General features: G+C 56.8%; 2 protein-coding genes and 1 long non-coding RNA gene across 4 annotated transcripts; 2 read left to right on the plus strand and 1 right to left on the minus strand.

The window, feature by feature from the left end:
- Positions 1–3,682: 3,682 nt before the first annotated feature.
- On the plus strand, positions 3,683–6,034 carry LOC132371347 (histone H2B type 2-K1). The gene is made up of 2 exons (XM_059932577.1): positions 3,683–3,814; positions 5,798–6,034. The coding sequence occupies exons 1-2, from the start codon at positions 3,683–3,685 to the stop codon at positions 6,032–6,034; spliced, it is 369 nt and encodes a 122-aa protein (XP_059788560.1).
- A 2,007-nt stretch (positions 6,035–8,041) lies between these two features.
- Positions 8,042–23,025, plus strand: IQCA1L (IQ motif containing with AAA domain 1 like). The gene is made up of 19 exons (XM_059933030.1): positions 8,042–8,052; positions 8,709–9,036; positions 9,949–10,068; positions 10,367–10,552; positions 13,285–13,356; positions 14,769–14,974; positions 15,888–15,972; positions 16,450–16,578; positions 17,315–17,390; positions 17,786–17,892; positions 18,606–18,689; positions 18,783–18,841; positions 19,453–19,535; positions 19,691–19,798; positions 20,466–20,665; positions 21,117–21,203; positions 21,480–21,657; positions 22,025–22,263; positions 22,837–23,025. Exons 1-19 carry the CDS (start codon positions 8,042–8,044, stop codon positions 22,939–22,941), a joined length of 2,463 nt encoding a protein of 820 aa, XP_059789013.1. The 3' UTR covers positions 22,942–23,025.
- Positions 20,443–24,959, minus strand: LOC132371671 (uncharacterized). 2 transcript variants are annotated; one of them, XR_009504925.1, is made up of 6 exons: positions 24,541–24,959; positions 22,812–22,914; positions 22,118–22,224; positions 21,759–21,904; positions 21,512–21,671; positions 20,443–20,605 (listed from the first exon to the last, which is right to left on the minus strand). It is a non-coding gene; the product is annotated as an uncharacterized LOC132371671 (long non-coding RNA). The 2 variants fall into 2 exon arrangements; XR_009504926.1 differs by lacking the exon at positions 21,512–21,671.
- Positions 24,960–24,961: the final 2 nt, after the last annotated feature.

The raw sequence follows: 24,961 nt of genomic DNA on the forward strand, positions 1-24,961 counted from the left end.
TCCTGCCTGCAGTGCCGGCATTCACTTTCCCTCGGCACGAGCTGGGGCAGGAGTCGGCGGGCTGGATGCAGCCTGAGGACTAGCCCACAGGCACTGGAAGAACTCTCTTCCCTCTGATCTGAAATTGTGCCTCTTCAGGGACCTCCCCGGCGCTCCAGTGGTCAGGACTGCGCTTCCACTGCAGCGGGCGCGGCTTCGATCCCTCGTTGGGGAACTAGGATCCTGCGTGCCGTGCGGTGCAGCCAAAAAAAAAGGTGAAATTGTGCCTTTTCTTAGGCCAGCGGCTCCCAAACATTAACATGCATCAGAATCACCTGTAAGTCTCGTTCAATCACAGATTGCTGGGTGTTGCCTCAGGGTTTCTGGTTCAATAGGTCTGGGGTGAGACCAAGAATTAACCATGCTAAGAAGTTCCCAAGTGATGCTGTGCTGCTGGTCTGGGGGCCACACTTTGAGAACTGCTCTCCTGGAGCATGTTTTTCAGAGTGGTCTGAGGCTTTGCTGCTGCTACCTGTACAACACTTGGGACGTTGGTTAAAAACGCAGATTCCTGGGCTTCAGGCCTATTGATTTCAGTTGGTGGGATGGGCGAGATGCAGAGATGGTCAGGAGTCTGCATTTTCACACTGATGTTTGCGAACTACTGTTCCTGGTGGGATACAGGAAGTTTTATCATTTTATCTGTCCACAACCTTAATTTTCATTAGCGCTATATCTGTTTTATTTCCAAGCCAGGACTTTGCATAGCCTGTCTGAGTTTTAATAGCACTTCCAGCCTTTGTGCCACCAGGCTTCTAGCCTTACCGATGTGGATTCATCACTCCATCTCTGAAACCTCAGCAGCCATCCCTGTGGGGAAACTTACACAGCCATGATTTTTCAGTGCCCATCATAGAACATCTAAGACTATGTAAAACAGGCAAAAAAAAGTCCCAGGGCTTCCCAGGTGGCACAGTGGTTGAGAATCTGCCTGCTAATGCAGGAGACATGGGTTCGAGCCCTGGTCTGGGAAGATCCCACATGCCACGGAGCAACTAGGCCCGTGAGCCACAACTACTGAGCCTGCGCGTCTGGAGCCTGTGCTCCGCAACAAGAGAGGCCACAATAGTGAGAAGCCTGCGCACCGCGATGAAGAGTGGTCCCCACTCGCCACAACTAGAGAAAGCCCTCGCACAGAAACGAAGACCCAACACAGCCATAAATAAATTAAAAAAAAAAAAAAAAAAAAAAGTCCCAGATGGTGTCTAAATCCCCAAAGAGCTCTCAATCTAATGGGAAAGCCAATAAGACAGAAAGGGCATAAATCAGATGTTAAATTGTGACTTAGTAGGATACACAGAAGGCTGTAAAAGGGAAGGAAGTTTCTCGTGAGTAGCTGCCCAGAAAGGTGGGATTGGTGCTCTAACTTGAAAGGTGAGTAGGATCTCAGATGGCCGTGGAGTCCAAGAGCTGCCCCGGGCAGAGGGAACAGAGTAGCAGGTGAGGAGCTGCAGCTGAGTCCGAGATTCGCGAGGCTGGAGTAAGGGACTAGGACTCCCACTCGGCCCTCTGACCCCAAGGGGCCTGGCTTGGCTGCTTTGTGCCTCAGGTGGGGCCCAGACAAAAATGGCTTGTCAGTCTGTGCTGAGTATCCAGAGACTTGGTTAGGAGGATAATGGGAACAGATGAGAGCTGCTACTTTGGCCAAGGGAGGGTCTGGGTGTGTTAAGAAACCCTGTTGAAGTCTGTTGGGGTCTCCAGGGATGGGAGGGCTTCAGAACCAGAGGAACAGACATAATAGGCTAGTCAGCTTGTCCAGAAAAAAAGGCAGTCTCAAGATTTTTTAAGAATGCTTAAGGGCTTACCTGGTGGCGCAGTGGTTAAGAATCCGCCTGCCAACGCAGGGGACACGGGTTTGAGCCCTGGTCCTGTAAGATCCCACAAGCTGCGGAGCAACTAAGCCTGTGCGCCACAACTACTGAGCCTGCGCTCTAGAGCCTGAGAGCCACAACTACTGAGCCCGCGAGCCACAACTTCTGAAGCCTGCACGCCTAGAGCCCGTGCTCCGCAACAAGAGAAGCCACTGCAATGAAAAGCCCGTGCACCGCAACGAAGAGTAGCCCCCGCTCGCCGCAACTAGAGAAAGCCCGTGCACAACAGTGAAGACCCAACGGAGCCAAAATAAATAAACTAATTAATTATATAAAAATTTATATATTTAAAAAAAGAACGCTTAAAAATCCCACAAAATACATATTTCTACAAACACCTAAAATTAGGGCCTTATTTTAGATTAAAAACTGCCCTCCTGGTCCTACAAACCCTAGGCTGTAGCTGGATGTTGGGAACTGGGAAAAGGGGGGCTTGGTGAGCTGGCGATTGCTCAGGCCCACCTTCCCCCACGACAGGTGATGCTCGTCTTCACTCCCTCCCCACCTCTTGATTGGGAAAACCCTCTTCCCCACAGCCTGGACTTGTCACCTTGCTCCTGGTTTCTTTTTTCTTTTTTTTAAAAATAAATTTATTTATTTATTTATTTATTTATTTTTGGCTGTGTTGGGTCTCGTTTCTGTGCGAGGGCTTTCTCTAGTTGTGGCAAGCGGGGGCCACTCTTCATCGCGGTGCACGGGCCTCTCACTGTCGTGGTCTCTCTTGTTGCGGAGCACAGGCTCCAGACGCGCAGGCTCGGTAGTTGTGGCACACGGGCCTAGTTGCTCTGCGGCATGTGGGATCTTCCCAGACCAGGGCTCGAACCCGTGTCCCCTGCACCGGCAGGCAGATTCTCAACCACTGCGCCACCAGGGAAGCCCCAGCTCCTGGTTTCTTTAATCACAGTGTTCAAGAACCTGAAATACTCACACATAGGTGCCAAGTGAGACAACTTTCTCCATGCAACAGCGCCTTTTTCCTCCCTTTGCAACTAACTTCCACAGGGACCCCATGACACCTGCTCTCAAGGGGAGTGCCCCGTGTTTCTTGCTCCGCTTCCTGCAGCCCTCCCGCCCGGACTCCCTCCCTGTCAGGCCCTCCCAGCTGTGGTCCCTGCCGCCTCCACCTAGCCAGGGCTCGGGTCTTCTGCCTTCAGCCCAAGCCTCCCTGTAACCACGCGCATTGATTTCTTTCTTCCGTTCCTCCCAACTAAAATCTCCTTTCTCCCCAGTTGTACCCATCCCACCAGACCAGCTTCACATCCTCACTTATTCCCTGAAGGCTTCTCTGGCCGCTGTAGCCCTAAGTTTTCTCTGAGCTCTCCGTTCCACACGCTTTAGCCCTTTCACTCTTCCCTGATTGCTGCGCGTGAACCAGTCTTGTCTCTCCAGCTGTATTGTAGGGCCCTGGGGGGTGGGGGGGCGCGGTGCGCTGGGCCCCTCCTGACGCTCCCCAGCACTGAGCCCCCAGCTCCGGGTGCTGCCGGGGTGCAGGGCGTGAACCCTGACGGTGAGTAATACAATGGGAGGTGATAGTGTGGGGAAGGGGGCTGGCGGGGGGCTTCTTACTCAGAGACGGGAAATCCCTGGGGGAGAGGAGGGAGCAATTAGGCTCTTTCTGGATTAACCCAGAGCCCCAGAGCGCCTTCTGGGTAGGGTTGGGCCAGGCCCCTCCCCCGCTCCCAGGTGCTGGCCCCCAGCCCCACCTGGCGGGCAGCTGACTTCTTAAAAGTCCACGCGAGGCGCGGGAGGAGGCCACCGGGAGGAGCGTGAAGATGAGCGCTGAGCGTGGACAGCCGCAGCAGCCTGCGGGCCGGAGGGGCCGGAGTTCTGGAGACAAGAAGTCCAAAAAGCGTGGCCGGCGCAAAGAAACCTACTCGATGTATATCTACAAGGTGCTGAAGCAGGTGAGAGCGGGGAGGTAGCGAGCGCGTGAAGAGTGCTGGCAAAAGAGCCGGCAAAGGGCACTGGATGGAGAGCCCGGGGCGCAGTTTACTTGCGGCACCGAGGCCCCCGAGGCCCTCTGGAGGGGGTGGGCACTTAATCTCGGAGGTCCCCGCAACCGCTCAGTGTCTGTCGTGACCTGTGATGTGCAGGAGGCAGTTCAAACATGCTGCCACCACAGTCCCGAGGCTTACAAGGCTCCTGGACAGACCAGATTATTAAGTGGAACGTTAGGTGGGACATAGTTAAAGGAAGACCACAAAAAAGTGCCGGGCTGAAGGTGACCAGGTGCCAAACATAGGCTGGCACAACGAGAAGTACTAGTTAGTAGTGGCTAGAGTGAGGATACTAGTTACTGGTGGCTAGAGTGTGGGGCGGTGCGTGTGAACTACAGCCTTGGGGAAGCCTTCCAGACGGGCGGCACTCAGTCTTTGGGGGGCTAAGGGGTTGGTCTACCTTACAGATAAGGAACCCCAGGTACATAAAGGCTCAGTGGGGTGACTGAGTCCCATGACCTGACAGCAGCGGATGTCTGGTCCCCCTGGCTCTGGGGGGTTAGGGGTGGGTTAGTCCCACCCCTAACACACACGTGTGCTCTGCTTCTCCCAGCGCACCTGTGAGAGGCACCTATTCCTGGGACTCTCGCCCTGGCAGGCATCTGGGGGCCCTCACGTACCCTACCAGTGTGTCTAGAGGATCCCGGGCAACCTGGCCTCAAACACTCTGCCCTGCTCAGCAGAGCCGGGGCCGGGAGGACGGAGGGGTGGCTGGGCTGCCTGCCCTCAGCCTCCCCAACCTGCCTGAGCCTCACCCCTTGTTAGATGAGACCGCAGACTGGAGCCTGTCTCCGGTCTGAATCCCCGGGTCCCTGGAGTGCTCTCGTGGGGTGGGCCCGGCACCCATGTGGATCGGCCAAAGGGCAGCAGCAGAGAAGATGCCCGTGTCCTGAAGAAAGCGGGGGTGGGAGCGGGTATCAGCGAGCCCGGCAGCTTAGCCTAACTTTTCAGCTCAGAGCTCCTGCCGGGAGGGTTGGAGCGGGGCTGGGCTGCCGTGTGCGTCCCCCGTGCGGTGGGGTGAGCCGCTGTCCCTCCTCTGCAACCCTGAGGGGGACAGGATGTGAAGACAACACGCAGGGGTCAGGCTGAACCCACGCGGTACAGGCTCAGGTTTCCGGCTGTCACGTCCGGGGCACCAGAGGCGGTGGGCAGAGCGGGGGGCTGGGCGAGGAGCCCGGGCTTAGTTCCGTGGCCACCACCGGCTTGACGTGCCTCATCAGGCAGTCGCTTACCTCTCATTTACAGAGAAGCAAAAATCCGCCTAGTCACATTTTAGGACTGTTATGAGGTCCCTACCATTTGTTTTACTAGAGGTCACCTAGTTCAAAAACTTCTGTGACAGAAGAGGAAACAGGCCCGGAGGAAAGTGCCATAGTACGGTGACTCATGGGACAGCCACAGAAGCCAGGTCTCCTCACTCCCAGTCTGGTGCTGAGACTGTGTCCTATGAGTGTCCTCTCTGGAAAATAATGTGGTCACGATTTACCAAGTTATGTGCACAAGCCCTCTAGGAACTTCTAGGAATAACCTTCATTGTGCTCATACAACTGTTCAAAGACAGATTTATTATAACACAATGTAATAGCAAAACAAAACCCCTAAATGTCCATTAAGAGAGGAATGTATAATATAAACTACGATTCGTCCATACTATGGAACACTCTGCAAATGCATTAAATGAAAAAAGAGAGGTAGCATTGCTTATCTCTTGCAGTTGGGAGAAATTTTTTTTTTTTAACTTGGATATAGTAGTAAAAAAATAAATCCCTATTTCCATGTCTCTCGGCCTCTGGAAAGAGGCTGGTAAGGGGGCCTTGCAGTCCCCAGCTTGGGGCTGGGGCTTGGGGCAGAGTGCCCGTGTTAAATCGACTGGTCCTGCCGCTTCTCCAGGTGCACCCCGACATCGGCATTTCCTCCAAGGCCATGAGCATCATGAACTCGTTCGTGAACGATGTGTTTGAGCGGCTGGCCGGCGAGGCCGCCCGGCTGGCCCAGTACTCAGGCCGAACCACACTGACGTCCCGGGAAATCCAGACAGCCGTGCGCCTGCTGCTTCCAGGGGAGCTGGCCAAGCACGCTGTGTCCGAGGGCACCAAGGCCGTCACCAAGTACACCAGCTCCAAGTGACCTGGGGCCCAACCTTAATAAAGGGTGAACTGCTCCCTCGTGCTGTGGTGATTTGAAAAAGGGATAGGTGAAGGCAAGGTGTGATGGGGGCAAGGGTGTCATCACTTTTTTGGCTCCCAAGGTGGAAGAACGCTTATTCAGACCTTTAAAAACTGCTTTCTGGGTGGGCCTCGTGAGGGACATGTGAGTGTACATGTAAATGTACAACGTTCTCATTCTTAGTGAGATGAAGTCCGACTTGGTCTGGATTAGAATCCTGGGGCTACCGCTAGCTGTTTCCATCGTGCCCTCGCTGGGCCTGAAACTCCATGCGTGTTACTCTTGCAGGCCATGGTTTTGTGATGCCGTTTCCGACACACCATCATTTTTGTCCTGTGCCAGGCACAGGGGCTACACAGGTCTATTCTTCAAGACACAAAAATGAAAGGCCCAAACCAGCTTCTAAATAACCGTTTGGGATCTCTAAGATGTTTTTATTTCCCCCTGACGCTTTCTTCCCCTTAACTTCAGAACAAATTGGTGAGAATGTTTTTGAGACTCCTAACTTTTCTTTCCCAGTTTTATTTTGAAAAATCTCAAATCCATAGAAAAAAATTGCAAAAATGTACAATGACCACATGTATGTCCTGCACCTAGATTCACCACTTAACGTGTGGCCACATTTGCCTCTTCTTTCTCATTCAGCCTCTGAGGGGGTGGGGTGAAGGGGTGGGGTTTAGTGAACAGCCCCAAATCCCTTACGTTCCCTTTGTAATTTCAGCTTCTTGTACTGAAAAGCCTCACTGTAATGATGGTTGAAGTGTGGCCCTACATACTTCACACGTGTTTCTTCCTATGTCAAGCCTACCATGGAGATGCCGAGGGATGAGAACTAATTATCCACACTTTGGTCCCACGGCCAGAAAGGGGCAGGCTCGGGAGACGTGGCCCAGGAAACTCGGGTCTTCCCCACTCCTGCTGTGTTTCACACCTGGCTACTCAAGGTGTGATTCAGAGGCCAACAGTATCTGTGACACCGGGGACCTTGTTAGAAATGCAAGATCTTGGCCCCAGCTCAGAGCGCAGAATCGGAACCTGCATTTCGACAAGATCCTCAGGTAATTCATTCGCAGGCGCATCACGCCTGAGAATTCCTCTCTGGCTGCTCTGAGCTGCTGCCTCTCTCCTCCCACTGTCCTTTGCCCCATGCCTTATGTATAAGTGACTTATGACGTATGACTTATTCACAAGTCCCTACTGGACACTGAGCTAAAAGCTCACCCCAGCTGACCAGGGCCAGGCTGCTGCTGTGTTTCGTATTTTCCAAAGAGCGTTCTCATGAGCCAGGAGCAGTGATGGGGAAACCCACAGAGGGCTCAAAATGAGCCCCAAACACCACTGAGTCCCACCCACTACTCTTAATGTCATTCTTTACGAGAGTATAGCTTACTCGAACCGAGTGAACTACCGTCAGACCCCAGGGAAACAGGCGCGCTTGTGCTCACTTTAAGGGGGAAGAGTGGGGAATTCCCTGGCGGTCCAGTGGTTAGGACTCCGCACTTTCACGGCGGCCGTGTGCCCGGTACAGTCACATACGAGAGTAAGGAGGCTGGATCTGCATTAAGGAATACAGGGTCTCCAGCTGAGAGGTACAGTTGGAGTAATGCCTTTAGGACTGCTGTCCACCCAGAGCCTCCCAGTTTACAGGGTGACCTCAAATGAAGCCCATTCTTTCATTTGACGCTCACAAGGGAGGTAGCCACAGCGGACCCGCACTCTGCCCTGGCCAAGGCTTGCTAACAAGGGAGCCGGTGCCCCCAAGCATGCTGCCTCCAGGACGTCCTCTAAGTGTCCCCCGGTCTTGTACCTGCAGCCCCCTCCCCTCGCAACCTTAGAACTTTGGGACAATGGGACAGAACTCTTAAAACTGGGCTATTCTGGCTTTGCGGGGTGGAGTCCGGGTGGAACCCCAGAAGTTTTTTGGATTCCAGGACCAGCTCACAAGGGGCAGTGTGAAGAGTGAGCCCCATGTCTGAGGGGTGAGTGAAGTGATGGGCGAGCAAAGAACAAAGTGCCTCCCTAGCTCTCAGGCTGGGGCTACTGGGCGGGGAGAAGGCCTGGTGGGGAGAGGGACCCCTGTGTGGGCCAGTCCCGGCTGGGCCCCAGACATTCACACAGCGACCCTGCCCGCCCCTGCCTGTGGTCAGGCTTCCCTTGGACTATTAATTCCGGAACCAGGGCTCTGCTCTGGGGAAAGGACCCTTCCCTACCCTCATCGCTCACCCCCCCTTCCTGCCCACCGCCCTAGACCATTGCAGCATCCCTGGGCTGCACCTTCACCCGGAGGGCACCAGCTGCGGACTCCGACGGGCCTCTTCCTTAGCAGGAGCCCCTAAGGGCTGTGCCCATTCTCCATCCTCCCGGCTTATCCATCAGGAGACTCCCTTCCCCAGGGACCCCAGTCCCTCACTTTCTCTAAGCCTCAGGGGGTGCTCCCTGTAACTACCCTCTCACCCCCCCGAGGGCCCCTCACTTCACTGAACGCCACCCCGGGACCGTGCGTAACCTTAACGTCACACCTTCTGGAGCCTCGAGTTCACAGCCCTCAGGAGCCTCTGTGGAGCCCACCTCCCCTACCAGCCGGGCCCCCTCCCCTGGGGCTCAGAGCATCCCTTGCTGGCTACCTCCTCTCCAGAGCTTTCCAGCGCCTCTGGGACTCCTCCCACCTCATCTTGCAAGAGCTGCTGGACCAAGAGCAGCCCCTGCTGGAACCCGTGCCCCACCGGGAGCGGCAGTCCTTCCGGTACAGGCTCTCCTCGCTCTACCTGTACTACCTGGGGCTGCTGCGCCGGTTCGACACCCTCTATGACCAGACGGTGCAGCCGCAGAAGCGGCGGCTGCTGAGACGGCTGCTGGACGGCGTGGCGGGCCGCGTGCTGGAGCTCAAAGACGATCTGGTTCGCGTGGACCTGTGCGAGACCCCCTGCCTGGACCAAGTGCTGCAGGACTTAAAGCTCACCCCGGTGGGCCGGCTGCGGCGAGGACCATGCCCGCGCCGGCTGGGGGCGGGGACACGGAGGGGAGGGCTAGCCTTGACCTCCCACTCCTTGTGGAAGCAAGCCACGTCCCAGCCAGCTGGGGGTGGGGGTGGCCTTGACCTCCTGCGGACACCCCTGGCATTGGGACATCTGCAAGGGAAGGAGGGCAGGGCAGATCCGAGGATGGGGTATGGGAAGTGCATGTAAGTAGTTGGGGGGTAGCCGGAGAGTCAGGCTGGAGGCTCTGCCAGGCTGGGAGGACCCATGAATGCAGCTGCAGGGGATTGGTGAAGAGAGTCCCCTAGAGGCTTGTTCCTCAAAGCGTGGTCGGCGGACCAGCAGCACCTAGGAGCTTGTGAGAAAGCCAGAACCTCTGGCTGCACCCCAAACCCACTACAGCATTCTGCACCTGCGTTTTCACAAGACCCCCAGGTGATGTGTGTGCGCCAGCAAGTTCCAGAGCACAAAGCTTCTGCACCGGCCTCCCATCCGCCCCAAGGTCACGGTCTCCAAGTTTCCCCAACTAGCTGCATCAGACTCAGCTGCGGACTTGAAAAAACAAACATTCTCCAGGCCCTGCCATTCTGCTGTGGTCAGGGCCTAGGAGCCTGCATTTTAAGAGATTCCCAGTTGATTCAGATGCACAGGCAGGATTGGGACCACTGCCCGTTACCGACCGTGATCCTACAGAACTCAACTCTGGCCACGTGGTGGGGGTGAGGGAAGAGAGGGATGACTCTTGGGGGAATCTACCCATAGCCTGGACATTTCCCACCCCAGAGCTCTAGGATGGAAGAAAACAGCCCCAGTGTCTGTGTGTACAGCTGAAAATGGTAAGGGATTGGCCAGATGCTCTGGATTACTATTCCCATCTCCCTTCCGCATGTTGCCCCAAAGGCAGACCTGGAGGTTCCAATTCCCAAATACTTCCAGCTGGAGCGGTCCAGCGTCCTGAGGGAGCGAGGGCACATGCTGGCAGACCTCCTGTCCAGACTAGAGCCAGTGTTCTCTGAGGAGGTAAGTCAGGGAGACACCCCCAGGAACAGAGCTGCCACCCTTCAGGACACAGAGGCCCTGCCCTGCCCTTTACCCACCTCCGAGAGCTCTCTGGGTAACCCCTGGCCTCCTCATGGCTGCTCTTATGCTCCTTGTAACCTTCCAACACCAAGGTAGAGGTAGAGGGACAGGACTTGTGCACCTAGATGCTCTGGGAAAACCATACCCCCAGGATGTCTTTTGGGGGCTGGTCTCCCAGCTGCCCACCTGGATGTAAGCCCTCCCTCATTTCCTCCTCCTTTGCCCCTGCTCTGGCCAGAGCTTTCCAGTATTACCTCGGACGGAGGCTGTAATCCTACTGCAAAGGGCCGAGCGGGCCAGGCAAGGCAGGCTTCGAGCCACCTTCATGCGAGAGATTCGGAAAGAGGAGGAGCGAGATCGAAAGATTCGGGAGGAAGGGCGGCCCAGGTTCAGTCAGGACGAAGCAGCGATCATCATACAGAAGGTAACCCCCCGCCGCCCCCGACCCCACCCTCCCCGCACCCAGGAGGAAGGTCAGGGTAGAGTCGCCTCCTCCAGGAAGCCTGCCTGGCTCAGCAATTGATGACAGAAATGCAGGTGGATTCTGTTGCCCCACGACTAGATATTAAGCTAGAGACCTTCATCAGTCAATAAACATGTATATTATTTGTTTATTATTTATTCTACATCTCTATCCCCAAAAGGACTTGAAGTGGGATACCATAAAAGCCCCCAAAACAGAAAGACCATTAAAATTAGGGGAGAAAGGGAATTCCCTGGCAGTCCGGTGGTTAGGACTCCACACTCTCACTGTCGAAGGCCCAGGTTCGATCCCTGGTCAGGGAACTAAAATTCCACAGGCTGCACCGCGGCCAAAAAAATTAAAAAATAATAATAATACAAAAATAAAAATTAAAAAATTAGGGGAGAAAGATCCATAATACAGCAGCAGAACAGAGTAGACGATCATTCCAAAAACTTTTAAGACTGTTAAAAATGAGTCACTAAAATGTATCCTGAGCCTCCTGAGGCAAAAGGAAACATGATGAACGAAATCAAGAACGGATGAGGTTCCCCGTGTCTTTGGGGTCTGTGCCACCTGGGGTCACCCTTTACGTTAATCACACCCCATCCCACCTGACTACAGAAAACCCAGCTCTGTCTCTAGATTTCCCCGTGCCTTCTTACTGTCCTGGCGGGCGTGACTCTCCTATGTCACCTGGCAGCCCTGCTGTCTGCCCTGGCGCGGGGGCGTGGCCCCTCGAGCATCCCCCCAAGGTGCTGCTAAGCCGGCTCACTCTGGGTGGTAGTGGTTACCAGCCTGACGAGATTGGAGGCTACCTAGAAAACTCCAGGGCAGAAAGGACCCAGGACTGCTGACCTAGGGCTGCTGGATCTTTCTCTCTGAAATCAATCTCCTCTCCCATCTTCTCTCTCAAGTCCCAGTAACTCAGAAGCATCTGTTTCCTAGTCCAATACAGGAAACCTAGAACTCTTTCCCCCCAAAATGCAAAAGTAAACCAACCAACTAACAAACAACAGCCCTGAGAACACACATCCTCTCCAAATGAGGTAGATTTTTAGGTTATAAATCAGTATGCAGAGAACCCCAGCCTGAGTCCCCTGCATCTGGGTGACTGTACCCAGGTCCGGCTGCCCCACGGATGAGCAGGGGGTCCTCGCCCTCAGGAAGCGCTAAAGCAAGCCTTTGGAGAAGGAAGGTCAGCCCCAAAGCTAGAGCTTCCCTTCCCCCTGAGAGCCAAAGCAAGTCTCTTGTCCCTTTTGTCAGACATCAAGGGTATGGAAACACTGCGTTCCAGGCCCCGGGTTCCCCGCTACACTCGTCAGAGGCCCTTAGTTATCGGGGGCCTTTCCTGTGCTAGTCACAGGAGCAGGAAGACGAAGCGGGACAGGGGCCTGGACGCAGAGCCTGCTCACCGAGACGCTGTCTCAGTGACACTACTGGGGCGAGGCCATGCCCCCCTCTGCCCAGCGCCCACCCTTCACCCCATGGCACTGGGGTGTCCACGGGTCCGAGAGTGGCCAGCAGCCTGGGAGAGGAGCATTGGGTGAAGAGTCAGGAAACCTGGCCCTGGTCTCGGCTCTGCACCGAACGGCCCTTGGACTTGGGAGAGGCCATGTCCCGGCTCTGGCCTCAGTTTCCTTGTGTCCAAGATGTAGGGGAGCTGCACAGTTCCTACAGCACCCACGTCTATGTGCCTGGGTGGAATCAAGCATTCATTCCAAATGCTGGGGGGATTCTGAGAAGTGAGATTAGCTAGGGCTTCTCGGCGAAGCTGGTACTTGAACTCTGATTTGTGCTTCAAAAGGTACCAAAATGTTCATTGCAGCTCTATTTACAATAGCCAGGACATGGAAGCAACCTAAATGTCCATCGACAGATGAATGGATAAAGAAGATGTGGCACATATATACAATGGAATATTACTCAGCCATAAAAAGAAATGAAATGGAGGTATTTGTAATGAGGTGGATGGAGTTAGAGTCTGTCATACAGAGTGAAGTAAGTCAGAAAGAGAAAAACAAATACAGTATGCTAACACATATATACGGAATCTAAGGGAAAAAAAGAAAAAAAAAAAGGCCATGAAGAACCTAGTGGCAAGACGGGAATAAAGACACAGACCTACTAGAGAATGGAGTTGAGGATATGGGGAGGGGGTGGGGTGAGATGTGACAGGGTGAGAGAGTGTCATGGACATATATACACTACCAAATGTAAAATAGATAGCTAGTGGGAAGCAGCCGCATAGCACAGGGAGATCAGCTCGGTGCTTTGTGACCACCTAGAGGGGTGGGATGGGGAGGGTGGGAGGGAGGGAGATGCAAGAGAGAAGAGATATGGGAACATATTGTATATGTATAACTGATTCACTTTGTTGTAAAGCAGAAGCTAACACACCATTGTAAGGCAATTATACTTCAATAAAGATGTTTAAAAAAAAAAAAAGATACAGCAGGTTAGAGGGTGGAGATGAGAAGGAGGGAATTCCGGGGCAGGGGGTGCTGAGGGAACAAAGCCTTGGAGCTGGACACCTTGGGTGCAGACGGGCCCCACCCCGCTCTGGGCTATCCCTGCTCAGGGGGGCAGTTGCCAGTGAGCTGTCCTCTGGAGGTGCCCTCCCCAGAGCTCTGCCGCCAACATCTCTGCAGAAATGCAGTATGGGGAGTGTCTGGGCCCATGTATCCCCCCAGGTGTGGAAAGGTTACCAGCAGAGGAAACGCACTCAGCAGGACCGGTGGACGGAGATGGAGTTCATCGGCATGGTGAGTGCCCCCGCCGGCCCTGTACAGCCCCTCCCTGCCCACACCCCCCTCCACTCAGGACTCGGGTGGGCATGAGCGGAGGGGGGCCAGGCTGGGGCCAGTGTCCCTGGTTGAGGGATCCTTCAGGGTTTGGTTGAGGGAGAACCACGAAGCCACTGCCAGGCCACATCCCTTTCCGCCCCTCCCTCTCTAGAGCCCTTTGGAAGGAACTCACACGTGGGGCGGCGTGAGGGATGGTAGCCCAGAGCATCTGGACCCCTGGTCCATGCCCCCAGCTGGCAGGAGAGGCTGCAGTGGGTGGGTCCCGCAGAGGGAGGCGGCCGCAAAGCCAGTGGGAGCCCCGCCAAGGCTCTTGCAGCCTCTGGGAGAAGCACGGGAGGCCGAGCTGGGATGAGGACACACCCCTTTCACACCAGAGTGGGTTCTTTTGGGCCACAGGCTCCCCACTTGCTCTGGGGGCCCCAGACTCGCTTCTCCTCTGCTCTGCCGGCAGGATGGCTAAGTCCGAACACGGTGACGGGAGCGTGAATGCACGTGCCGGGAGTGTGGGCGGTAGGGGGGTGCGTGTCCGGGCAGGGTGGACAGACCCCGCTCCCTGAACCTCGTCTGTCCGCTGCTCTGTGATGGTCTGCCCCCAGCTGGTCTCTGCTGACTTAGGAGAGCAAGGCCCTGATAGGCGTGAGAGCCCTGATGCCTGAGAGGGGGCTTGGCCATGGGCAGAGCCTGCAGAAGCCCGGCGGATAAAGGCTGATGGGGAGGAGAGTGGGCTGGGGGGGCAGAGGAATCGGAGACAAGGGCTGGGATGGCTACTCCAACGAGGGCGGGTGGCGGCTTAGAAGGAGGGAGGGCCCGGGCGGCAGCTGCGTGGGAGTGGAGGTCCGAGCTTGTTGGGGGGCCGGAGAGCTAGACCCCCTGGAGGCCAGAGCAGGCAGAGGGAGGCCGGGCTCGGGCCTTGGTGGGGCGAGGGCAGGGGGCCATGGCATGGCGGTGGGTGAGGAATGAGCCCGGCCGCCCGGGCCCATCAACAGTGTGAGCTCAGCGTTTTCAGTAATTGTCTCTGCGCAGAGTGATATTTAAAATACATTTGGGAGCCAATGAGGCGGGAAAGTGGCTGCGAGAGCGGCTGCCGGGTGGGGGCGGGGAGCGGGGGCGGGGGCCGGAGGCTCACAGGGGAGGGTGTGCTGGGGGGAGCGGGCAGGGGGGCCGGCCCGGATGCATCTAGCAAACTCATTATCAGAGTAATTTACGCAGACGAGTTTCAGGCTCCAAACACAATTTCTCCTGCTGCCGGCATGCCCGCTGTTCCGTGTGGGTGTGTACGCGAGGCCTCGCCTGTGCGGGGCTGTGTGCCGGGGGCCGGGCCTCCCCACTCCCACCCCTGAGCCCCTCTGTCTCCCCGTCCACGTCCCCAGCTCCCCTCGTCCAGCCAGGCGGAGCACTCGGCCGTCACGTCCCAGGCCAGCCTCGGGGAGGATGTCCGGAGACTCCTCCAGACAGAGAAGGAGGAGGCGTTCCAGTCGGCCATGGTGAAGACCCACGATGCCCTCAGGGAGATGGAGGGGCCCGACATGAGAGAGAAAATGAAGGAGCAAATCCGACAGTGGTTTATCGAGTGCCGGTCAGTGTCCCCAGCCTCAGCTGACCCAGCCCTGAACCCTTCTTTCCCTCCTCACCCCAGTGTTTAGCCCCACTTCTGTTTTGTCCTTTGGTCCAGATTGGATTCTCTTCTCCATCGCCCCCACGCCCTGATACGCTGCTGACACACTTGGTTTAAACCTGGGGCCCCCAGTCTACAGGAACAGCTCCACACATGACTTCCCATTCCCCAGATGGCAGAGAAAATGCCAGAATAAGATGGGAAAAGCATCCAGGGACGCCCCCTGACTAGTCTCCCCTCTCTATTCTGTAACTATCCACTCCTTCCCTCTCTCCCTCTATCTCCCTGGTCCTTCATCTTTCTCCATCCTTCCCTCTATCCATCTATCCATCCATCCACCCACCCTTTCTGCCGCCCATGTATCTAACCATTCATCAATCCATTTATCCTTCTGTTCCTCCACCCATCCGTCCACCCATCCATCCATCCATCCATCTGTCCATCCATCCATCCATCCATCCATCCAACCATCAATCCATCCATCCATCCATCCATCCATCCATCCATGCATCCATCCAACTATCCACTCATCCATCCATCCAACCATCCATCCATCCATCCAACCATCCATCCATCCATCCACCCATCCATCCATCCATCCATCCATCCATCCATCCATCCACCCATCCATCCATCCATCCATCCATCCATCCAACCATCCATCCACCCATCCATCCATCCATCCATCCATCCATCCATCCATCCAACCATCCATCCATCCATCCATCCATCCATCCATCCAACCATCCATCCATCCATCCATCCACCCATCCATCCATCCATCCATCCATCCATCCATCCATCCATCCATGCATCCATCCAACTATCCACCCATCCATCCATCTGTCTCTCCAACCATTTTATGTTCATTTAGTGCCCTTACTGGCCGATTCCCTGATTATCCAGATGAGTCTTTAGGTGGATCCTACCTGATCTTTGCAGACAGGACTCCAGAACAGGTACGGTGGAGCTGGGGATAGAAGACTTTCTATGGTAGGTGGAATCTGAGGTTACAGAGAGCGCTGCGCGTAAGCTGAGGGTGGCAGGGGGAGAGGCCGCCCTCAGTAGAGGCAGACGTGGTGGAGGAGATGTACGTAGCCAGTGTGATTGCATGGGGAGGAGGGGATACGCAGAAGAAGCTGGAGAAGGCACCCTTAGCCAGCGAGAGGAAACATGTCTGGTGAGAGCACCGTGGCTCCAGCCCCCCCCCCCCCCACCGTGGGCTGGGAGAGCAGCAGCTCTGAGCAGAGGACTCCCTCAGTCGCACCCCTTTCTTCCTGGACCCCAGTCACGTGTCTGGACTCTCAATGCCTGGATCTCACCAGTGATGCTGGCCTTTGGAGTCCTGGGTCCACCTCTAGCTCAGGCTCTTGGTTCTCGTGCTCCTATCAAATCCCCGTGGTCTCCTCTGAAACATCTTCCCTTGTTTGTCACAGGTGAAAATGGAACTGGAGGTGCAGGTCCAGGAGAGCAAAAAAAAGGACCAAAAGAAAAGTAAGGGAAAAGAAAAAGAAAAAGAAGAGAAAAAGGAGAAGAAAAGGAAGAGAGACATGACCAGGAAGGGGGTAAGGCATTGCCTGGACTCATGGACCAAGTGGGCAGGGACAGAATCTCAGAGAATTCCCAGGGGAAGGCTGGTCTTGGGAGAATCAGGGCCAGAGTTTGTGATGCGTAGAGGTGAGGGGATCAAAGCCGAAGGATGGGGGACTTCCCTGGCAGTCCAGTGGTTAAGACTTCACCTTCCAATTCAGGGGGTGCGGGGTCGATCCCTGGTCGGGGAGCTAAGATCCCACATGCCTCGGGGCCAAAAAACCCAAAACATAAAACAGAAGCAATATTGTACAAACCCAATAAAGACTTTACAGATGGTCCACATCAAAAGAAATCTTTAGGGCTCCCCTGGTGGCACAGTGGTTAAGAATCCGCCTGCCAATGCAGGGGACACGGGTTCAAGCCCTGGTCCGGGAAGATCCCACATGTCGTGGAGCAACTAAGCCCATGTGCCACAACTACTGAGCCTGCGCTCTAGAGCTCGCGAGCCACAACTGCTGAGCCTGTGTGTCATACCTACTGAAGCCCGCACGCCTAGAGCCTGTGCTCCGCAACAAGAGAAGCCACCGCAATGAGAAGCCTGAGCACAGCAACGAAGAGTAGTCCCCGCTTGCCGCAACTAGAGAAAGCCCGCGCAGCAATGAAGACCCAACACAGCCAAAAATCATAAACAAAAATAAATAAATTTAAAAAAAAAGAAAAAAAGAAATCTTTAAAAAAAGAAAAAGCCGCAGAATGTTTCTGTTCTAGGAAGCAGATACGATGCTGAGATTGCTGCCCTCCAAATCCATCCCTGTGATTAATGCCAGACACGAGGAGTACACAAGTGAGAGAGGAGGGGCTGGGGAAGAGTGACCAGGCCTGTGGGGTCTTGGGGTGACCTTGGTCCTGGGGAGAGTGGACCTGTGCCATGTGATCATGAGGTGGCAGTGTCGGAGTGTGGGTGTGGAGACCGAGGGGAGAAGGCCAAAGGGGAGAGGGGTGTGAGGTGTGATTCCCCGGGTCGGGGGCATTATGTGTTTGGGCCTGAATCCTGCGGCCACAGGCCTTGGGATCAGGCTTTGGTGTGTGGTCTGGGTGGAAGTGTCAGGCAGCTTGGTGAGGAGAGGTGGACCAGCGTGTGGGTGCGCACGTGTGAGATTATTTGTGCATGTGTGTGTGAGTGCGTGTGTGCACCTGGAACCCTGACGCTCCGTTGCACTCCAACCTCTCCACGGTCAGATCTGTGGAAGAACCGGTTTGATAGCCTACATCCCAATCAGAGTTTTGACTCCGAGATCCTCCAGGTGGAGAAGAGGAAGGAAGTGGAGCAAGAGATCCGGATACAGGTGAGCGTCCCTGCGGGCCTCCAGCCGCTTCAGGCTCCGCCCCCTCTGTCCTCAAACACCACCACCCGCCTCCCGCCCGCCATCCGCTGCAGCACCCTCTATGCGCTGCCCGGGCTCCGTCTGGCCCATCTCGGTCCCCATCCTCCTCTGCCTCTCCTTGGTCACCCTTTCTCCCTGGGGTGTGGATGCAACCCTGATGTGAGGGAATGGGAGGAGCTCTGAGCCCGGGGTCACACCCACCATCCTCCCCACCAACACTTAAAGGGCTCCCTGAGACGTGCCAGCCCTGTGCCGTGCACCTTGGAAGCATTCACTCACACGATCTTTCCAACAACGCGTGAGGCAGGCCCCATGCTTTTCCTGACATTATATATGAGAAAGCTGAGGCTGAGAGGTCATGAAATTGCTCAGGGTCACACAGACTTTAAAGAGTGGGTCTGGGGCTTGAACTGAAAGCTGACCGACTCCGTCCTGGGGGCTTCTGCCCACACTGATGCCAGTTGAGAGCAAGGCTCAAGCGTGAGCAGGATGTAGATGAGAGTTGGGATGCAGGGGCTGAGGGTCCCAAAAGAACGACCCCCCTGCCCCGCTGCCTTCACTGGGCTTGCCTGGCTCTTTCCTGAGGCGCCCCTCCACCCCGACTCAGTCCTCACCCTCCCACCTGTCCTCCCCAACCCCTGGTCGCCCCATCACACCCCCTGCTGTCCCCCCAGGTAGATGAGCTGATGCGTCAGGAGCTGAAGAACCTGCGGCTGGCCGTGGACAGGGAGGAGGGGAGAACTTCGAAGCCTCCGAAGGCAAGATGAGGGGCCAGGGCTGGGACAAGGAAGGGCACACACCAGGGAGGCAAGGAACAGAAGACAATTGCCTCTGTGTTTGCTTTCAACCAGAAAAAGTTGGGCAAGAAACCTGAGAAGAGGAAAAAAGAAAAAGATCTGACCCCAGACAGGTAGCAGACCCTGCACTTCACCAAGGGTGGTGGAGCGAGCCCTGGCCCAGGACAGATCTGACTTCTGGTCCTGGTTCTGTTGCTGTGTGACCTGGGGAAAGTCACATAACCTCTCTGATTCCCTGTCCTCATTAACCAAGTACCTACCCTACCAAACTCACGGGATAGCTGTGAGGATAAAATAGAAGCACAAGAAAGTGCTTTGAAAGTGATGATGCAGAACTTACCAGAGGTCACTTTCTACTCACTTCTCTGGTGATGCAAGCCCATTGGTGCTGGCTGCTTTAATGGCCATCCCTCCCAGGAGCATGTACATCTTAAATGTGGTTTCTAGGAAGAGGGCCATGTGTCACCCACACTGGGTTTTTAGAGGGAGGGTCTCAGAGGGCTCTGGTCCTTCTCCACCCCGCTCAACCCCCAGAGCACCCACCTGGGGCAAACTGCCTTCTGGGCCAGTGGGCCGGTGTCGGGCCTTTGGATGCTGGCTGACGACAGGACTTTGGACAGGAGGGCTCCCTAGCCCCTCTCCTCATGCCTACAGCACCGCCCCAGCCCATCTCTGTGTCCCTTTCCCTTTTCCTCGGGGCCCCCCCTGCGCCATCCTCTGCCAGGTCTGTGGACTCCGTGTTTGAAGAGCTCATCATCTTTGGCCTTCTAAAGAAGTGCGAGACAGTGGCTTTGAAAGACTATGTTGGTGAGACCCCTCCCCAGCGCTTGCTCCCGAGGTTAAGGAATGGTGCCCCTGGCCATGGCCTTCCCCGCAGCTGACTGCCACCTCCCCAGTGACCCTTCTCCTCGCGTGCCCTGCCCCAGTGGGTGCCACTCACCAGCGGGCCACCTGTCCCCCAGGTGACTGCCTCTGTCTTGGATCGACTCTGAATTTGGCATACAAGCCGCCTATGCCTTCCCTGTTTGACATACGACAGAACGTGGCCTTGTATGGGGTTCTGCGGCTTGGTGAGAGGCCCTGGGGAGAGGCAAGAGCCAGTGCCGGCCAGGGGGCTCTCGGGGAGCCTGGGTGCAGGGTGGGGTGGCCGAGGCAGGCGTGTCCAGCCTGGGCTTCCTAATCCCAGTGCCATGAACTCATGTCGGACCCCCCCTGCCTTGCCCGGGCCCCGCTGGAGGTCACACCCCGACTGGGCTGTCCCGGAAGTCATGTGGACCCTCGACCTGCTGAGGAGTCACTTTCCAGCCCCTCTCTCAATCCCAAGTGACGTCCCATAGTCGGTCCCATTCCCCGAAGACCAGCCCCCCACCCCCTATAAACACCAGAGGCCGGATCTTTCTCAAGTGGTTTGTCACGTGCCCTTTAATTCCATCCCTTCAAAATCCAGGAGTGGAAACAGATGGTACAGGAAGCAGAAGGGACATTGGGAGGAGGTGGAGGGCTTTCTCCTGACACCGCGTGTAGCTCTTGGAATCATGATTGCTGCACCGTTGGACTTCCTCCAGGGCACCCCCACAGAGGGCATGCCCGGGGCATTGCCCAGACCCTAGGCGAAAGCAGTGCCGCCAGGGCCAGGACCTCATCCTGCCCAGCCTGGGGCCTTTGGCCTCACCTGACACAACGTCTCCACCCCTGACCCCCTGCCGGCCCCCTGCTGGCCCCTGTTTTCTCTCTTAGGCTCCCCAGACATACACTCCATGGCCCCCCTCATCCGCTCCATCCTCCTGGTGGGCCCCTCCGGCATGCGGAAGAAGATGCTGGTCAAGGCCGTGTGCACGGAAACCGGTGCCAACCTTTTCGACCTGTCACCTGGCAACCTGCAGGGCAAATATCCCGGCAAGACCGGGGTGCAGACGTTGGTGCATATCGTCTTTAAGGTCTGGGTCCCCAATGGCATTTCTAGTTCTCAGACTGTGACAACAGAGCAGGGTGGGCTCAGGAGGTCACCCAGCTGCCCGGCTGGTGTAGTTTCAGGAGCTGGTGAGGTCCCCCTACCAATCCCTGCTGGGGGCTCATGGATTCCTGAAGCCCTAGGGATGGGGGAGGTGAGGGGAAGTGGGGAGAAGAGTAGTTTCTTCTCATGGCAGAGATGAGGCTGCACACGTAGCTCCCCCCCACCAGCCCGGCGAGGGCAGGGACTCTGCTGTGATGGAGTGATGGGTGTACAAGGGGCTGAGAGGTGGGGTTCGCAGGATGTGGGAAGCGAGGCTGGAGCTCCGAGGTCCGCCATTGCCCGAAGCTGGCCCTGACCCTGGGTTGGACCAGATGGGGAGGTGACCCTTCCCCAGGGACAGCTAATGTCAGGTTTCTCTTCTCTGACCTGTCCAGGTGGCTCGGTACCTACAGCCCTCTGTGATCTGGATTGGGGATGCGGAGAAGAATTTCTATAAGCGAGTCCCAAAAGAAGACAAGGAGGTGAGTGAGTGAGCCTGGGCAGAGCCTGTGGGCAGGACAGGCGAGTGTGGGCTTGTTCACGTCACTCCAAACCTCACCCGCCGTGAGGCCTTGGACAAGTCCCCTGTCCTCCTGCTGCCTTATTTCCTTACCCTTAAAGCAGGACTGACAGCCCCTTCCGTCTGCCCCCCCCCCACAGGGTCCATGTGAGGCGGAGCGTGGGCATGTGCTCTGTGAATTAGAAGCCTGTATAATGTCACTGTGTCCCCACCCACCTCCCCTCCTTCCCCAGAGCAGATGGACCCCAAGCGAATAAAGAAGGACCTCACCAAGGCCCTGCGACTGCTGAACCCTGGAGACCGCGTGATGCTGATGGGGACCACTGACCGGCCGCAGGCGGCTGAGATGAAGGGGCTGTGCCGCACCTACGAGCGGGTCCTCCTCCTGCCGCGGCCCGATTACGCGTCTCGCTATGGTGAGGCCCTGGGGCTTGGGGACAGGCCAGAGAAGCGGTCGAGGGACCACCCCTGCCAAAGCTCCCCGCTTCTTCCCATCCCCACTGCTCTGAGTCCTCACCTCCACAGCCAGGTGTTCTGGAAGTGTCACTAGACAAGCAGCCCAGCGCTCTGGGTCCTGGCCTGGTTCTGTAGACACGGGCAGGCCACTTTAGTCCTTGGAGTCTCACTTTCCCAGGTTAAGTGGGGAGGCTGATCCTTACCTTCCTGGGAGGAGAGGCGCGGTTGGACGTAGGGCCGCCCTCCAGAAGCACAAACTCTTTCCAGATACAGACAGAAGCGCCCACTGCCTCTCCCTGCCCCGTGTCCTCCCCCCCACACCCACAGTGCTCTGGAAGCATATGATAGAGGCCCAGGGGGTCCAGGTGACCCAGAGCCTGGACGTCAGTGCCCTGGCCAAGGTGTCCGATGGCTACACACCTGGCCGCATTCTCCAGGCCATCCAAGCAGTGCTGACGGAACGGCGGCTCCTGCAATTGTCCAAGCGGCCCCTGGTGGCCTCAGAGTTCCTGGGGCACCTGGCGAAGCTGGACCCAGTGTACAGGGAAGAGGAGGAGTCCCTGAAGGTGGGGCTTTGGGTGGGGGTGGGGTGGGGGGGGAGGGGGAGGCAGGGAGGAGGGCTGAGGGCCGGCACCAGTTAGGGAGTTGGTCCTCTGAAGCCCCAGGCCCACAGCCCACTTTGGACCCCTCCCTCCGCTCCCCGTGGAGCTCAGCTGGGAAGGGAAGAAGAATCAAGAGAAGGACATGTGGGCAGGGCCGTCTCACCTGGTTTCCTCGACTTGGGGGTGGGGGTGGGGTCTGAGAGGGGCACCTGCGTATTGGGAGCCCTTGGTTGGTTCCTGCACCAGCAGCTACTCATGTCCCCCACCTCTGAATCTGTTCCCACCCCCAGGGATGGCCGTGGAAGCACAGGAGAGAGGGCTGAAGGGCAGGGGAGGAGGGCTCGCCCCTGACAATGGCTGGCACGGTGGCCTAGAGTATTTGGGGAAGAGCAAGGGAAACCACGACTCTAGCAGGACGCGAGGACCCCAGAGGAGAGCTGAGGACACAGATCCGTCAAGAGGGAAGGGCAGGGCCAGGAAGCAGAGCCGAGGGTCAGAGCCAGTGCACTTACCTTTCCTCCTCTGCCTCCAAACCAGGACTGGTACTTCAAGACCCCGCTGAGCAAGAAGAGGATGAAACTTATCAAGGACCAAGACGCCACCGAGGAAGCCAGGCTGGCAAAGGAGAAGAAAAGGAAGTGATGCTGGGGCCGGGGTGCCTGAGATTAGCGATGGGACAGGGTGGGACCCCACAGGCGAAGGGGCCAGGGGCAGAGGTATAAACGGCCGGACGGCGCGGGCACCTGCTCTCTTTGTCCATCTCCGTGCTTCCCGTCCCTGGCTCTGTGCCCCTGCCCGTGCCCAGCCTCCGCCTCGCAACCCCCCTCTCCCGACCTCCCATCCAGACCCCACCTGGGTCTTCACCTCCTGTCATTCTCCTGTCCTGTCTCCCCAGCTCTCTTCCTCTCGAGGTATTTCAGGGAGAAAAACAAGAAAAGAAAGAGAAAGGGAAAGAGGAGAGAGGGGAGAGAGAAGGTCTATAGTAAGTATGGAAAAAGAAAAAAGCCAGAGTCTGGGGGCCAGCGGACCCTGGTTCTAGCCCCACTTGGCACGAACCTCCTGTGGTCTCGCATGGTACTTTCCTGTCTCTGGGCCTCAGTTTCCTTGCCTGCGGAGTGAGGAGAGGTTGGGTCAGCTACTCTACAAGGTCCCTTCTACTCTAGGGTTTGGTTATTTCTACAAGAGCATCTGGGAAGTCGGGGATGTGAGGGCTCTTGGGCAGCGGTTGGGTGGGGTGAGGTGGGGAGAGAAGGTTCTCGGGAAAAAGGCTGTAGGGAAAGGCAGGCGTTTGTGGCCAGAGCAAGGGCTGCGGGTAGATCCAGTGCCTTCTCTGTGAATGCCCCACCGCTTTCCTCTGGACACCACCCCTCCCCCACCCACCTGCCCAAGCTCTGCACTGCTTGTTCTGACCCGCGGGGGGCTGCAGGGGTCACAGCCTCCTGCCCCTGGTAGAAGTCCACCCGCGGGCTCCCCTTGTTGTGGGAGCTGGAGTCGGGGAACTCGGGGAGCAGGAGACAACCATGCCACCGAGGGCTGGGAGCCCCAGGGTTCTCTCCGAAGAAGCCAGGTAAGGAGTGTGTGAATAGAGGTCAAAGCGTGTTCTACGTGTCATGAGAGCCAGGTGAGGGGAGACCGCTGGGTTGGTGCAAGAAGGCCCTGTGCTGGGCAGTGGTCCCCAGGGGCTGGGTTTTGACTGTCCTTTCTCCCCTTTCCCCTTTTCATCTCCCCAAGTGGAAGTAGTCTCATCATCCTAAGGTGCCCGAATGGGCAGAGCCACTTCCTCCTTCTCACTCTCCAGGTAGCGATGCCATGGGAGACCCTGGGGTCACCCAGGGAGATGGGGGGTCAGGACCGAGGTGGGCTGCCTGTAGGCCAAGCCCTCTTTCCCCTGCACAGAAGCCCGTCTTCCAGAGAACCCCTGGAGGGGATCCCTCACAGAGTGGGGTGTTCTCTGCCACTGGTCCCGGCTGTCCCCCTCCCTTGCATTTGGAAGTGGGAAGGTGCGGGGCTAATTGGTGACATTTGGGAAGGCAGGAGAAATGATCAGGTACCCATGCGCCCTCCCTCTGGGATCAGAGCCCCGGCCGCTGGAGGCCAGCGTGGTGAAGCACAGGATAGATGAGAACAAGGGAGAAAAGGGCAGCTTGAAAGCCCCATCCCCCATCCCCACCCCCACCCCCGCAACAAGGTGTCACACCTTGGCTGAAGCCCTCCCCGCCTCTGGGCTCCGTTTTCCTTTACCCCTGAAATTGTGGACTGGACACCAGGTCCGGGTGGTCCCTTCAACCCTGCTGCATGCAGGTCCGGGTGGTCCCTTCAACCCTGCTGCATGCAGGTCCGGGTGGTCCCTTCAACCCTGCTGCATGCAGGTCCGGGTGGTCCCTTCAACCCTGCTGCATGCAGGTCCGGGTGGTCCCTTCAACCCTGCTGCGTGCAGGTCCGGGTGGTCTCTTCAACCCTGCTGCGTGCAGGTCCGGGTGGTCCCTTCAACCCTGCTGCGTGCAGGTCCGGGTGGTCCCTTCAACCCTGCTGCATGCAGCTCTGGGGTGAAGCTTAAGGTTGGAGGGTTCCACCCTAATTCGCAGCCCCGGCCTGAGGCCTCCTTCCCTGCGGCTGGCGGCTAGGATGTCCGGGCTATTCAAGGGCTATTTACGGCGTGGCC

The sequence above is a fragment of the Balaenoptera ricei genome, chromosome 9 (assembly GCF_028023285.1).
Source record: "Balaenoptera ricei isolate mBalRic1 chromosome 9, mBalRic1.hap2, whole genome shotgun sequence".
Taxonomy (NCBI): Eukaryota; Metazoa; Chordata; class Mammalia; order Artiodactyla; family Balaenopteridae; genus Balaenoptera; species Balaenoptera ricei.